The 13794-nt window shown below is 38.9% G+C and overlaps 1 protein-coding gene and 1 pseudogene across 1 annotated transcript in view; one reads left to right on the top strand and one right to left on the bottom strand.

Annotated features, from left to right (window-relative positions):
- The window catches only part of TMOD3 (tropomodulin 3), a 45418-nt gene that overhangs the window by 13369 nt on the left and 18255 nt on the right, over window positions 1–13794 (bottom strand). The window contains exons 3-4 of the mRNA XM_072808521.1: window positions 9611–9733; window positions 7724–7813 (exon numbers count right to left, since the gene is read on the bottom strand). Of these exons, the coding sequence (XP_072664622.1) occupies window positions 7724–7813; window positions 9611–9733 (213 nt within the window). The remainder of the gene's footprint in view (window positions 1–7723; window positions 7814–9610; window positions 9734–13794) is intronic.
- On the top strand, window positions 10369–13155 carry LOC140622790 (V-type proton ATPase subunit E 1-like; annotated as a pseudogene).

The raw sequence follows: 13794 nt of genomic DNA, 5'->3' as shown, positions 1-13794 counted from the left end.
GCCAAAATACAATTATGCAAAGCTGAAAGAAGACCCAGGAGCCTTGAATCCTTTAATGACATGTAAGTGCACTTTGATGTGAATATGAAGGTCCATCAACACAGTATAATAGGCAAACTTTTATGGATAAATTTTCTGGGAGAAAACCTATAGCATCAGATTCATGGCAAATGACCAAAAAGTTAAGAGCAACTGACAGAAAGATTGACAGGGTCACTCTCTTGTAGTTCTTCCTTTCTGTCCTCCTCTAGCTTTTAGGAGCAAAATTTCCCTCAAGACAAAGTATACTGAATAAATTCCCTCTGACAGTATCTTGTTCTTTTCAAATACAACACACACATGCACACACACAGCATCCTGAGGAGATCAATTTAGATGATGGTCTGAAAATTCTTTTCCTGAGGAAAGTGGAAAGATCTGGATATATCTAGCCTAGACATACATATTAAAAGAAAGTACATATTCAAAGAAAGTATGCTCATTGTTTTCAGATTTATCCTACAGAAGGGGAAGAGAGAAATTTCAAGTTGTTCTGAAAGGCTAGGTTAGAACAGGTATAGACTGCCTGGAGGCAGAATTTGGTTCAATACAAGGATAAGCTTCCTACCAGAGCTCTGCTCTAAGGACAGAGTAGGCTCCTTCTCACCTAAGTTCAGCAAGGTAATCTTCTTCAAGACCATAGATCAAGGAGGCTGGAGAAGAGCCTCCTTACTACAAAGAAAACTGAGTAAGTTCTATCACAATACTAAATTTTATAAAACCAAAAGATTTCTTTCCTTATTCCGCAGAATTGTGCATTTAAAGAGCACTGCTTCTGAATGAAGTAATGGATCCAGCAAATGGGATGCTGAAACTATTAAGAAAGGCTCATGGGACAGTTTAAAAAAAAAAAGGATTTTTAAGATTTTATTTATTTATTCATGAGAGACACAGAGAAAGAGGCAGAGACAGAGGGAAGGGAGAAGCAGGCTCCATGCAGGGAGCCTGATGTGGGACTCGATCCTGGGATTACGGGATCAGGACCCCAGCCGAAGGCAGATGCTCAACCTTTGAGCCGCCCAGGTGTCCCATCATGGGACATTGTAAATGGATGGATCGGGCTGCTAACATCTGAATACACTGATGAATTTTGGCACATTCCCCAAAGAGGAATGACTAGACTTGATATGCTTCCTAATGTGAGTCAATCATCACCTAGGAAACATTCTTGCCCCTCCTAAAGCCCCTAAACAAAAAAACTGTACCAGAATCTCAAAAAGCCACTATTTACTATAGAAGATAGAAAAATAAGTAAAATGATACCACAAGGGGAAGATGGTGGCAGAGTAGGAAGACCATGGGTTTGTTTCATCCCATAAATACAACTAGATAACTATCAAATCATTCTAAATACCCCAGAAATTGACCTCAAGACTGGCAGAACAAACTCCACAACTAAAGGCAAAGAAGAGGCCACATCAAAGAAGGTAGGAAGTATAGAGACTTGATTTGGGAGAGAAACAGATCACGGCCGTCTCAGTGGGGAAGGAGCTGCAGTTGCGAAGGATGAGAGGCGGGCTAGCACACAGGCGAGCACATGGGAAAAACAAATCTCCATAGCAACTGGCCTGGAAGGCAAGAGGGCCCAAATTTCTTGAGTTCTTGCAACCAGTGGGGCTTAAAACCTGAAGTTTTTTTTTTTTTTTTTTAAGATTTTATTTATTTATTCATGAGAGACATACACAGAGAGAGGCAGAGACACAGGCAGAGAGAGAAGCAGGCTCCATGCAGGAAGCCTGATGCGGAACTCGATTCCGAGACTCCAGGATCACGCCCTGGGACGAAAGCAAACGCTAAACCACTGAGCCACCCAGGGATCCCCTAAAACCTGGAGTTTTAAAGGTCAGTGTGCTTGGCTGTGGGAGATCTCAGAGGGCTTTGGGGATGCTATTGGAGAGAAAGCAGGGAAACGGCTTGTGGACATACAGCATGGAAACAGCAATCTGCAGAATGCATGGGGCACAGTGGGGAGGTTAGCTGTTCATCTCAGAGTGTGACCCAGAGAAGCAGCATTCACAGAGATAATTCTCAGGGAACAAAGAAACTGGCAGGCACAGTTTCCTTCCTCTGCCCCTCAGCATAAGCATAGGACCAACACTCACTACCTGACTTGCTTACACCAAGCCCTACCCCTCTGTGCTCTGGTGGATCTGCCCTTCCCTGGCACACTTATCTCAGTCCCAGCACAGCGGACACCCTTCCCAGAAGACCGGCCCAAACCCCTGTCAATACCAAGTCTCCCAACATGGATGTTTTGCAAGGTAGTGGTGGTGGTGACAGGTCTCATTTCACAAGCAGATCAGAGTACATCTAGTTAAAATGTGGCACATTCAGGCCAAGGACTAAACATTGCCCACAACAGGCAAAGAAAACCTCTGCAGACGACTGGCCTGTAGGATAAAACCAGCACAAAACAGCAGAGTACACACAGCACACATTGGAGACACTCCTAGAAGTGCCAAGCCCTGGGGAACAGGGGACACTGTGTGGTAGAGCACTATAGGACCTCTTTATAAAGCCATTACCCTCAAGAACAGGAGACACAGCTGACTTTCCTAACACAGAGAATAGGAACAGGAGACACAGCTAACTTTCCTAACACAGAGAATAGGCACAGAGATTAAACCAAATGAGAAGAGGGAGGACTTTGTCTCACATGAAAGAACAGAACAAGGCAATGTAAAACTGGTATAGGTAACATGCCTGATGGAGAATTTAAAGCAATGATCATAAGGATACTCACTGGACTTGAGAAAAGGAGGACATCAGTGAGACCACTGCCAAAATATAAGGAATACATACCAGAGATAAAGAGCTCAAAAAACAAAGTGAGAAATAGGCTTGATGGAATGAACAGCAGAATGGAAGAAGCAGAGGAATGAATTAATGACACAGAAGACAGAGTAATGAAAAGTAAACAAGCTGAATGAAAGACAGAAAAAAGAATTATCCAAAACAAAAATAGGGAACTCAGTGACTCCACCAAACATAATCTTCATATTACAGGAGTCCCAGAAGTAGAAGAGATGAAAAGGAGGCAGAGAATTTATTTGAAGAAATAATAGCTAAAATCTGGGGCACCTGGGTGGCTCAGGTGGTTAAGTGTCTGCCTTTGGCTCAGGTCATCATCCTGGAGTCCTGGGATAAAGCCCTGCATTGGGCTCCCTGCTCAGGGAAGAGTCTGCTTCTCCCCCTCCCCCTTGTACTCTCTCTCTCGCTCTCAAATGAATAATAAAATCAGGAAAGAAAGAAAAGAAAGAAAGAAAAGAAAGAAAAGAAAGAAAGAAAGAAAGAAAAGAAAAGAAAAGAAAAAAGAGAAAAGGAAAGAAAGAAAGGAAAGAAAGAAAAAAGAAAAGAAAAGAAAAAAGAAAAGAAAAGAAGGAAGAAAGAGAAAGGAAAGAAAGAAAGAAAGAAAGAAAGAAAGAAAGAAAGAAAGAAAGAAAGAAAGAAAGGAGGGAAGGAGGGAGGGAGGGAGGGAGGGAGGGAGGGAAAGAAAGAAAGAGGAAGATGAAAGGAAGAAAGAAAGGAAAGAGAAATGATGGCTGAAAACTTCCCCAACCTATGGAAGGATATTGAAATCCAGATCCAGGAGGCACAGAGAGTCCCCAACAAAATCACCAAAGAAGGTCCACCACATACTGTAATTAAAATGGAAAAATACAGTGATAAAAAATATTAAAAGCAGCAAGACAAAAGACAGTCACTATACAAAGGAAACTTCATAAAAGCTACTGGGATTTTTCAGCAGAAACTTTTCAAGCCAGAGGGGAGTGGCATAATATATTCAAAGTGCCAAATGAGGACAGCCCCGGTGGTGCAGTGGTTTAGCGCCACCTGCAGCCCGGGGTGTGATCCTGGGGATCCGGGATCAAGTCCCACATCGGGCTTCCTGCATGGAGTCTGCTTCTCCCTCTGCCTTTGTCTTTGCCCCTCTCTCTCTCTCTCTGAATAAATAAATAAATAAATCTTTTTTTAAAAAGTGCCAAATGAGAAAAACTTGCAGCCAAAAATACTGTATCTCAGCAAGACTATCATCCAGAAAGGAAGGAGAGACAGAGTTTCCCAAACAAAAACTAAAGTAGTTTATGACCACTAAACCTGCCCTGCTAGAAAAGGGGACTCTGTGTGGAAAAGAAAGATAAAAAACGATACTGTAAGAGTAGGAAACACAAAAGCAGTAAAATAAAAAAAATGAACATTTCTGTAAAAAAATCAAAGAACACACAAAATAAAAAGATGTAAAATAGGACACCATATACCTAGAACATGTGGAGGAGAGGGGTAAAGAATAGATTCAAACTTAAACAACCATCAACTTAATACAGACTACCATATGCAAATGTTATATACCTAATGATAACCACAATCAAAAACCCCTAATAGATATGCAAAGAATAAAGAAAAAAATCCAAATAAATCACTAAAGAAAACCAGCAAATCATGAAAGAGAAAGACAAGAAATGATCAGAGAAAATCAGAAACAACCACAAAACAATAAAATGGCAATAAGTACACAGCTATCAACAATTACTTTGAATGTAAATGGATTAAATGCTCCAATCAAAAGACAGAGTTACAGAATGGATTAAAAAAAACATGACTCATCTATATGCTGCCTACAAGAGACTCATTTTAATGATACCTGCAGATTGAAAGTGAGAGGATAGAGAAACACTTATCATGCAAATGGATGTCAAAAAGAAAGTTGGAGTAGCAGTGCTTACATTGGACAAAACAGACTTTAAAACAAAGACTGTAACAAGTGACAAGGAGGACACCACATAATCATAAAGGGAACAACCCAACAAGATATGAGAAATGTAAATATTTATCACCCCTATACATAAAGTAGTCATTAACAAACATGAACTAATCAATAACACAATTATAGTAGAGGGCTTTGAACCCACTTACATCAATGGACAGATCATCTAAACAGAAAATCATCAAGGAAACAATGGATTTGAATGACATACTGGACCAAAAAGACTTAACAGATATATTTGGAACATTCCATCCTAAAACAGCAGACGGAATACACATTCTTTTCAAGTGCACATAGAGCATTCTCCAGAACGTATCCCATATTAGGCCACAAAATAAGCCTCAACAAATCCAAAAAGATTGAAGTCATACCATGAATCTTTTCTGACCATAACACTATGAAACTAGGAGTCAACCACGAGAAAAAAATCTGGAACTCAATGGGATGAGCACTGGATGTTATGCTATATGTTGGCAAACTGAATTTAAGTGCAATATTTTAAAAAATCTAGAAAGACCACAAATACATGGAGGCTAAATAACATGCTACTAAACAATGAGTGGGTCAACCAGGAAATAAAATCAGAACTTAAAAAGTGCATGAAAACACAAGGGTTCAAAGCCTTTAGGATGATGCAAAAGTGGTTCTAAGAAGGAAGTTTATAACAATACAGACCTATCTCAAGAGGCAAGAAAAATCTCAAAACAAACAAAAAAAACAGACAAACCCCAAAACAACCTAACCTCACACTTAAAGGAGCTAGAAAGAGAACAACAAACAAAACTTAAAACCAGCAGAAGGAAGGAAATAATAAAGATTAGAGCAGAAAGAAATGATGTAGAAACCAAAAAAACCAATAGAATGGATCAATGAAACCAGGAATTGGTTCTTTGGGGAAAAAAAAAAAATCAATAAAACTGATAAACTTCTAGCCAGAATTATCAAGGAAAATAAAAGGACTCTAATAAGTAAAACCACAAATGAGAGAGGAGAAATAAGGAACACTACAGAAATACAAATACAACAGAATAATATGAAGAAGTATAAGCCAACAAATTGGACAACCTAGAAGAAATGGATAAACTCCTCTACATATATAAACTACCAAAACTGAAACAGGAAGAAATGGAAAAATTTGAACTGACTGATTACCAGCAAGGAAATCAAAAAAATCCAAGTCCAGGGCCAGATGGCTTCACAGGCCAATTATACCAAACATTTAAAGAAGAATTAATACCTATTCTTCTCAAACTATTAAAAAAAAAATAGAAAAGGAAGGAAAGCTTCCAAATTCATTTTATGAAGCCAGTATTACTCTGATATTAAAACCAGATAAAGACATTAGGAAAAAAGAGAACTAAAGTCCCATATCTCTGATGAACACAGATACAAAAATCCTCAACAAAATACCAGCAAATGAAATTCTACAATACATTAAAAAAGTCATTCACACAATCAAGTGGAATTTATTCCTGGGCTATAAGGGTGGTTCAGTATTTGCAAGCAAACCAATGTGACACATCACATCAATAAGAGAAAGGATAAGAACCATATGATCTCAACTGATGCAGACAAAGCATTTAATGAAGTACAACATCCATTCATGATAAAAACCCTCAACAACGTAGGTTTAGAGAGTACATACCTAAACATAATAAAGGCCATCTATGAAAAACCCACAGCTACTATCCTCATGGGGGAAAAACTCAGAGCTTTTCCCCAAGGTAAGGAATAAGACAAGGATGTCCACTCTCACCACTTTTATACAACACAATGCTCGCTCCACTTTTATTCAACACAGTCCTAGCTATAGCAATCAGACAATATAAAGAAATAAAAGGCATCCAAATCAATAAGGAGGAAGTATAACTCTTATTTGCAGATGACATGATACTGTATATAGAAAACTCAAGGGATCCCTGGGTGGCGCAGAGGTTTGGCGCCTGCCTTTGGCCCAGGGCGCGATCCTGGAGACCCGGGATCGAATCCCACGTCGGGCTCCCAGTACATGGAGCCTGCTTCTCCCTCTGCCTGTGTCTCTGCCTCTCTCTCTCTCTGTGTGTGACTATCATAAATAAATAAAAATTAAAAAAAAGAAAAAAAAAAAAAGAATCTATGTATAATTGGATCCACATGGTTCAAACCTGCATTAAGGGTTAAATGTATTATTATTGAAAAATTAAGCTACCAGAAAGAGCCATAGTATGATCTTATTTTTGTAAAAAACAAGACCATGTGTAACATGTTTGTATATATGTGTATATACATAATATGTATGTATATACATATATATTAAGCTTGTATGAACACAGTATAAGTCTAGAAGGATATATACCAAATTGTTAACAGTTAAGGTTGGGGGTGGGGTGAGGGGAAGGCATGATGGCTATGAAGGGAGACACTTCTTATCTCATTTGCTTAAGAATTGTTCAACTCAAAAAAAAAAAAAAAAAGAATTGTTCAACTGTGTTACAAAAGTATGTATTACTTTGGCCCTTTTAAAACATCCTATATATGAATTTTTTAAAAAGCCTTGCTTTGGGCTATTTAAATCAATATTAGATTAAAAGGTTTAGGGATTCAATGATTCTGTGGTTTCTCCTGAATCTGATTTTATAAAATGGTTTCTTTGTCAGCATTGTTGTAGATTTCTTGAAAATCAGTAACACTGAAAATAAAATGTTAACAAAAGCCAAGTTTGATTCGTTTTATAGTGGTTCCTATTACATTTGCTGACATTATTAAGAATATTTAATATTCTATTTATAATGGTTTTCTCTGTCAGTACTATCAAACTAGAATCCTAGGTTTCAAGTACATATACAAAACATTTGGTATGTATACACTGAAGTTAATACATGGAGAAGACAAAATATATTTAACAAAGGATTAGAATCACAATGCATTGCAAGTACTCACTTGAAAAATGTTCTTGGTCAACACCATTGCTACTGCCCACTATATTACATAACTGTGCATTTGTTATCAAGTTGTGCATCCCAAGAATAGCTATAAATACAGAAAAATAAATTTTATTTCTATCAGTTTTAAACATAAAGAATTGATTTTATTACCAAAAAAATAGATTTTAACATTTTCTGAACATTCTCCTACTCAATTAAATACAAACTTTGCAGCCAAAAAAGGAAACAATGTGATTTTAAAAATCACCTACAATCTCTTTATTAATATCCCTATCACTTCCCCTCCTCATTTTAATATTTAGATTTCCCCAATTCTCCCATTGAGAATTGTCTTCTCAATTCAGACACACAACTGGAGCCAGCCTAACCCTAAAGGTAAATCTATACTTAGCTCCATCTGGTGGCTAAGAGAGAATATTGAAATGATCTATTTTTTGCTGTTCATCCTTCTCAGGAGGGTTCTAGGAAGAGTGCAATATAAGGCAGATTTTCAACTTAATCATTATTTTTACATTTCTTAACTTTCATGTTAATTCAAATTCATATTTTATTTAAGAGTAAAACACCAAAAGTATAGCTGAATTTTCATCTTTAAAGTAGCATTCCTCAAAAATGACAGGAAAGAGAAATTTGGGTTTTGGTTTTAATGCCCTTTTGCATAAATATGGCAGAAGCTACAGTATGCCCCTGGCCCCTTCCACTCTGATGAAAGCACCATTTACAAACTGAACAGTCCTCAGCAGCCCAAGGAATAAGCCACCTGTTCTGGCTATAGCACCACACATTGTTCCTTTCCTGGGTCCTTCCTGAAGAACCATCACTCTTCCTTTCAAACAGGTTAGCTTTTGGGGTTCCTTGGTGCTAAATATCCCCAGGTGTCATATTATTTTACCTAGGAAAATGGGTACATACAGAGGCAGGTGGGGGAGATACTTGTCCAAATAAGAAACCAGCAATGATGAAAATAATGGGGAGGTGTGGAGTGTTTCAGATATACATCAGAAAGCAGGGAAAGTGATGAGTGTAGCTCAGGACTTTCATCTGCTTTCCAGTTACTCAATTTGGGGTCTTCCTTTTTTTCTCCAAAGTTTATTTTACTTATTTTTAGTAATCTCGACACCCAAGGCTGGGCCCAAACTCACAATCCCCAGATCAAGAATTGCATGATCTTCTGATTGAGCCAGTGGTGCCCTTCATCTTGGGGTCTTCTGATAAAATGGAATAGCAGTTGACCCTAGAGACTCTTTTTCAATGCTTAAAATGGGACAGCTTCTAGATGAGCACCAACTAAAGATTTTTATAAAGACTCTCAAATATGGTAATATGGGAAAAGATGCCAAATAATACAATATATTCCAGTAACACAAAAATTTCACCATTAAGAGCATTTTAAAATATGAAATCCTTTATGTCAGATTTATAGTGTATAAAACAAAGCCAAATATGTGGTTACTGATTCAATAGCACTTTGCTAAGCAAAGGAAGCACCTATATGCTATTTTTTTTTTTTTTAATGTTGTATTGTCACTGTGTGCAAGGTCCTGCCCAGTAGACTCCATTTTCATAACCTCACACACAGGACGCCTGCTGGAGATGCTGTGAAATGATCAGATGAACAAATGACTATTCCAAGTTCTGGCTCCTTTCGGTTTCCCTAGCCTGTCCCCCTTCTTCTTGACACCACGGCCCAGCCGGGATCTGAGACTGTGCTGGGGCCATACTCGGGATCTGTCAGCGGGTAAGGAGTCCCCATTCCCCTGGGAAGCCTTCCTGCTGGAATTCTGGAACAGGGGGAGTCTGCTGGTCATCTGCCAGACACATAAGTGTCTGCTGGTATTCCCCTCCCCTCCATACTCATTCGCAAAATTACTTTAGAAGATACCTGCAAGGTCACACAATTCTGTATCAGAAGCACTTGTCAAAGCTTCTTCTAATTCTGGATCAAGACATACTTTTTCTTCTGTGAACGTCTGTATAGGTTTCTGTTTCGGGATAAATATTTTCCCTGTAAAATAAAGCAGTTTGTTAATTTCAATACTACTGCTATGAACTCATTACCACCTTACTCTTTTAAAGATTGTATTTATTTATCTATCTATCTATCTATCATCTATCTATTTATTCATTCATTCATTCATTCATTCATTGAGAGACAAGGAGAGAGAGAGAGAGAGAGAGAGAGAGAGAGAGAGGCAGAGACACAGGCAGAGGGAGAAGCAGGCTCCATGCAGGGAGCCGGACGTGGGACTCGATCCCAGGTCTCCAGGATCATGCCCTGGGCTGAACCGCTAAACCGCTAAGCCACTTGGGCTGCCCCCACCTTACTCTTTTAACAAAAATTATGAAAAGTATGTATAACCGAAGCTGAAGGAAAAAGTCAAGATAAACAACTACAATAATATTTCATCTCAATATATATTTTAAGTTTCTAGAGCAATACTTTGGCTGTACAAGATGGAATAAAGGAAAAAGAACCCAACTGAGATACTGTCCTATTTGTGAAAATAAAAATAGGCTCTTTTTGGAGTAATTATGAGTTACTCAACAAATACTGAATTAAAAGATGAATGTAGGAATTTTAAAAATCTATAAAACTTTAGAGATAAAAAAAACAAACAAACCCACCAGGATCCACTTTTTTTTTTTTTTTTTAAGATTTATTTATTTATTCATGAGAGACACAGATTGAGAGGAGAGGCAGAGACACAGGCAGAGGGAGAAGCAGGCTCCCCGCAGGGAGCCCAATGTGGGACTCGCTCCCGGATCCGGGGATCACGACCTGAGCCAAAGGCAGGCGCCCAACCGCTGAGCCACCCAGGCATCCCAGGATCCACTTTCTTACTCTTAAGTGACACAACTGTTGGCAGAGGCAACAATCAAGTTTATGATTCCAGAAATTCAAGATCTAATTGTAAAGAAATTCCTATATGTCTTAAGGGGTATTCTAAAACTTTACGTCATTGTTCTTCTAAGCCTCAATAGACACTAACAAGGTTACTTAATAGGCTTTTAGAAAACTAAAACCTTTATTATGTGAAAATCAGTATTTTATTAGCATACAAGATTGAAAACATGAAGGGAATGGAAAATGATAACAGTATAACTACAGTAAAAGCGGATTAAACAAGACATACTCACATATGTTGGGGACTGGGTACGAAGAATACCTCTGGTTTCTCTCCCGAGACAAGTGGAAAGTCTTACTAAATGATCTAAAAAGGCCTATGCATAGATTTACAGAAGTGCCAATTACTTTCTCTTCTATTAGGAAACTACCAGGAAAATATGCAAGAATATGTGGCCTGATGAATCAATGCAGTGCTCTATCAAAAGAATGTCTGTGGGTTTATAATTCTAGCGTGTGCTGTATACTTTTTATCCAAGGGAGATATCAATCAGTGTAACCAAAAGGAATCCTTCCACAACACAGACTGCTTCTAGCAATCTGGCCAAAACTGTTGAGGTATTTTCTGCTAAGCCATCTAAAGGATCTTAATTTCTGATACATTTCTTATGGTTAGCATTTCCATTTGGTTCTTATCAAAGAAAATAGCTTCCACATCTCTGCTGAAATTCCTCATTTGTTTATGCATGCTGTGTACCTTGTCTACTAGATTCTTTGGCATTTTTGTCATAGTTATTTTAAAGTTCCTAGCTGAAGCACCAGTATCTAGGTCATGTCTAAGTCTTCCATTGACTGTTATTTTCTTGAGTATGGGGAATATGTGTCTTAAGATCTTTGCATGCTAGGCATTTTTATATAAAAGTAGAGCAGAGACTGAAGGAAATGATATTTCTTCTTAGAAGCATGTCCCCTAGGTCAGGACTGAATCAATACAGTCACAGTTGAGCTTAATCTGGGCTTTGTCACAACTTTGAGTCAGTTCCTCACTAGCTTCAAACATTCTGAATATAGGATCAGGACTTTCTCTTCTGCAAGGCCTCAGATTACAACCCTAGTGGGGTTCTGGACATCTCCTGAGTTCCCTCCTTTTTTGAACTGAGAGAGATTTCTACTGATATGCAGCCCAGGCTGCCAGCTTTCTGGATGACTGGGGAACTCTCTTTGTTTTCCAGTCCCACTCCCTGAATTTTGGCAGATTTTTCAGGCCCCCTCATCTGTCTACTCTACACTCTGTGAAGTTGGGGTTGGCCTGGAAGGGATGTCTTCCAGAGCTCCTGCCTCTCCCTCAGTGTCTCCCAGCTGAAAACCTATGCATCAGGAATTTTCTCTTAGCTCTGCTTCATTGCCTTTGTTTTTCTAGTATTCCTAGCCCTAAATGAAGACCTGAAGAAAAGAAGTGGGGGTAGTGCAGTCTTACTGTCTCTAAGGCTGCACTGTCCAATATGGCAGCCACTAGCCACAAATGACTATTTAAATTTAAATTAGAAATTCAGTTCCTTAGTCACAGGAGACACATTTGAAGTACTTGATAGCTATATCTGGCTGGCATGTAGCTACCATACTGGTTAGCATAGATACTGAACATTTCCATTAAGGTAGAAAGTTCTAGTGGATAGCACTGCTGTAGGGCTACTCTGGATTTCTAACCTATCATTCAGTTCATACATAATCATTAAAAATTAAAAGTGCTTTTCCTGCTTTCCACTGCCGCCTTCCAGACTAAGCTCGAGCCAGTGGCCTTCCGGCCTAGCACAGCTTTCGCCATGGCCCTCAGCGATCCTGACGTGCAGAAGCAGATTAAGCATATAATGGCTTTTATTGAACAAGAAGCCAACAAGAAAGCAGAGGAAATAGATGAGAAGGCAGAGGAAGAGTTCAACATTGAGAAAGGTTGTCTTGTGCAAACCCAAAGACTGAAGATTATGGAATACTATGAGAAGAAAGAAAAGCAGATTGAGCAGAAGAAAATTCAGATGTCTAATTTGATGAATCAAGCAAGGCTCCAAGTCCGCAGACCAAGAGATGACCTTATTACAGACCTACTAAATGAAGCAAAACAGATTCCGCAAAGTGGTAAAAGATACAACCAGGTACCAAGTGCTGCTGGATGGACTGGTCCTCCATCCAGCAGCACTATCCAGCAGCACTGGATTGGAACAATTTGTACCAATTGTTGGAGCCCTGAATGATTGTTCGTTGCAGGAAACAGGATTTCCCTCTGGTAAAGGCTGCAGTGCAAAAAAGTGATTCCTATGTACAAAATTGCCACCAAAAAAAGATGTTGATGTCCAAATTGATCAGGAATTCTACCTGCCTGAGGAAATAGCTGGTAGAGTGGAGATCTATAATGGGGATTATAAAATAAAGGTTTCCAATACTCCAGAAAGCCAGCTGGACCTCATAGCCCAGCAGATGATGCCAGAAGTACTGGGAGCCTTATTTGGTGCAAATGCCAACAGGAAGTTTTTGGACTAAAACTTTGGGAGAGGTAGAGTTCATCCACTGCTCTCCTGCTGTGGTGTGCAAGTTTCTGATATTTGAAGAAATGAGATATCTGTGTGGCTTCCTCTTTGCCATTCTCATAGTCTGTATTTGTCAGTGAATACTCTGGGTAGCTAATGCTCTTATCCTAATTGGTAACAATGAGATAAAGTTTCACTTCATATAATCAGGAAAGCTTTTAGCTTATCTAAAAGTAGCACAACTTTCGTCAGATTCTGTAGCATGAAGGTGAGGGTATCATGGTGGTCACAGGAACTTCACCAAGTCTCCGCTCTTCCTTCAGTCCTCTGCTTCAGTTCTTGAGCCTAGAGGTGATGTGTACGGTGTTCTCTGACATAAAGTCTCTGCTCTTAGGCTTAAAATGCACGGGGGCCGTGCATTCCTCCCAGCAGTAGTCACTTCACCGCTAGCCTGTTTGGGCCTAGAAGGGTTCCTCATCTGTAAATGTGATTTAAAACCTAAGCCATGAATATGTCTTATTTATTAAAACAAAAGGTTTTAAAAAAATTAAAAGTTATGCTGATTTCTCCAGACTCCTTTCCATGGTGGCTTTCTGCTTCTCCTTATATCTCAGTCAGAAAAGAGAATAGAAGTAGATCACTAATCTAATGGAGGGCTTGTCACTTTCTGGAGTCATTTTAGGTTTGTGTCCTCAAGCT

This window comes from Canis lupus, chromosome 32 (genome assembly GCF_048164855.1).
Source record: "Canis lupus baileyi chromosome 32, mCanLup2.hap1, whole genome shotgun sequence".
Lineage (NCBI taxonomy): Eukaryota > Metazoa > Chordata > Mammalia > Carnivora > Canidae > Canis > Canis lupus.
The sequence above is the reverse complement of the archived record's forward strand: the minus strand, read 5'-3'. Positions and strand labels throughout refer to the sequence as shown.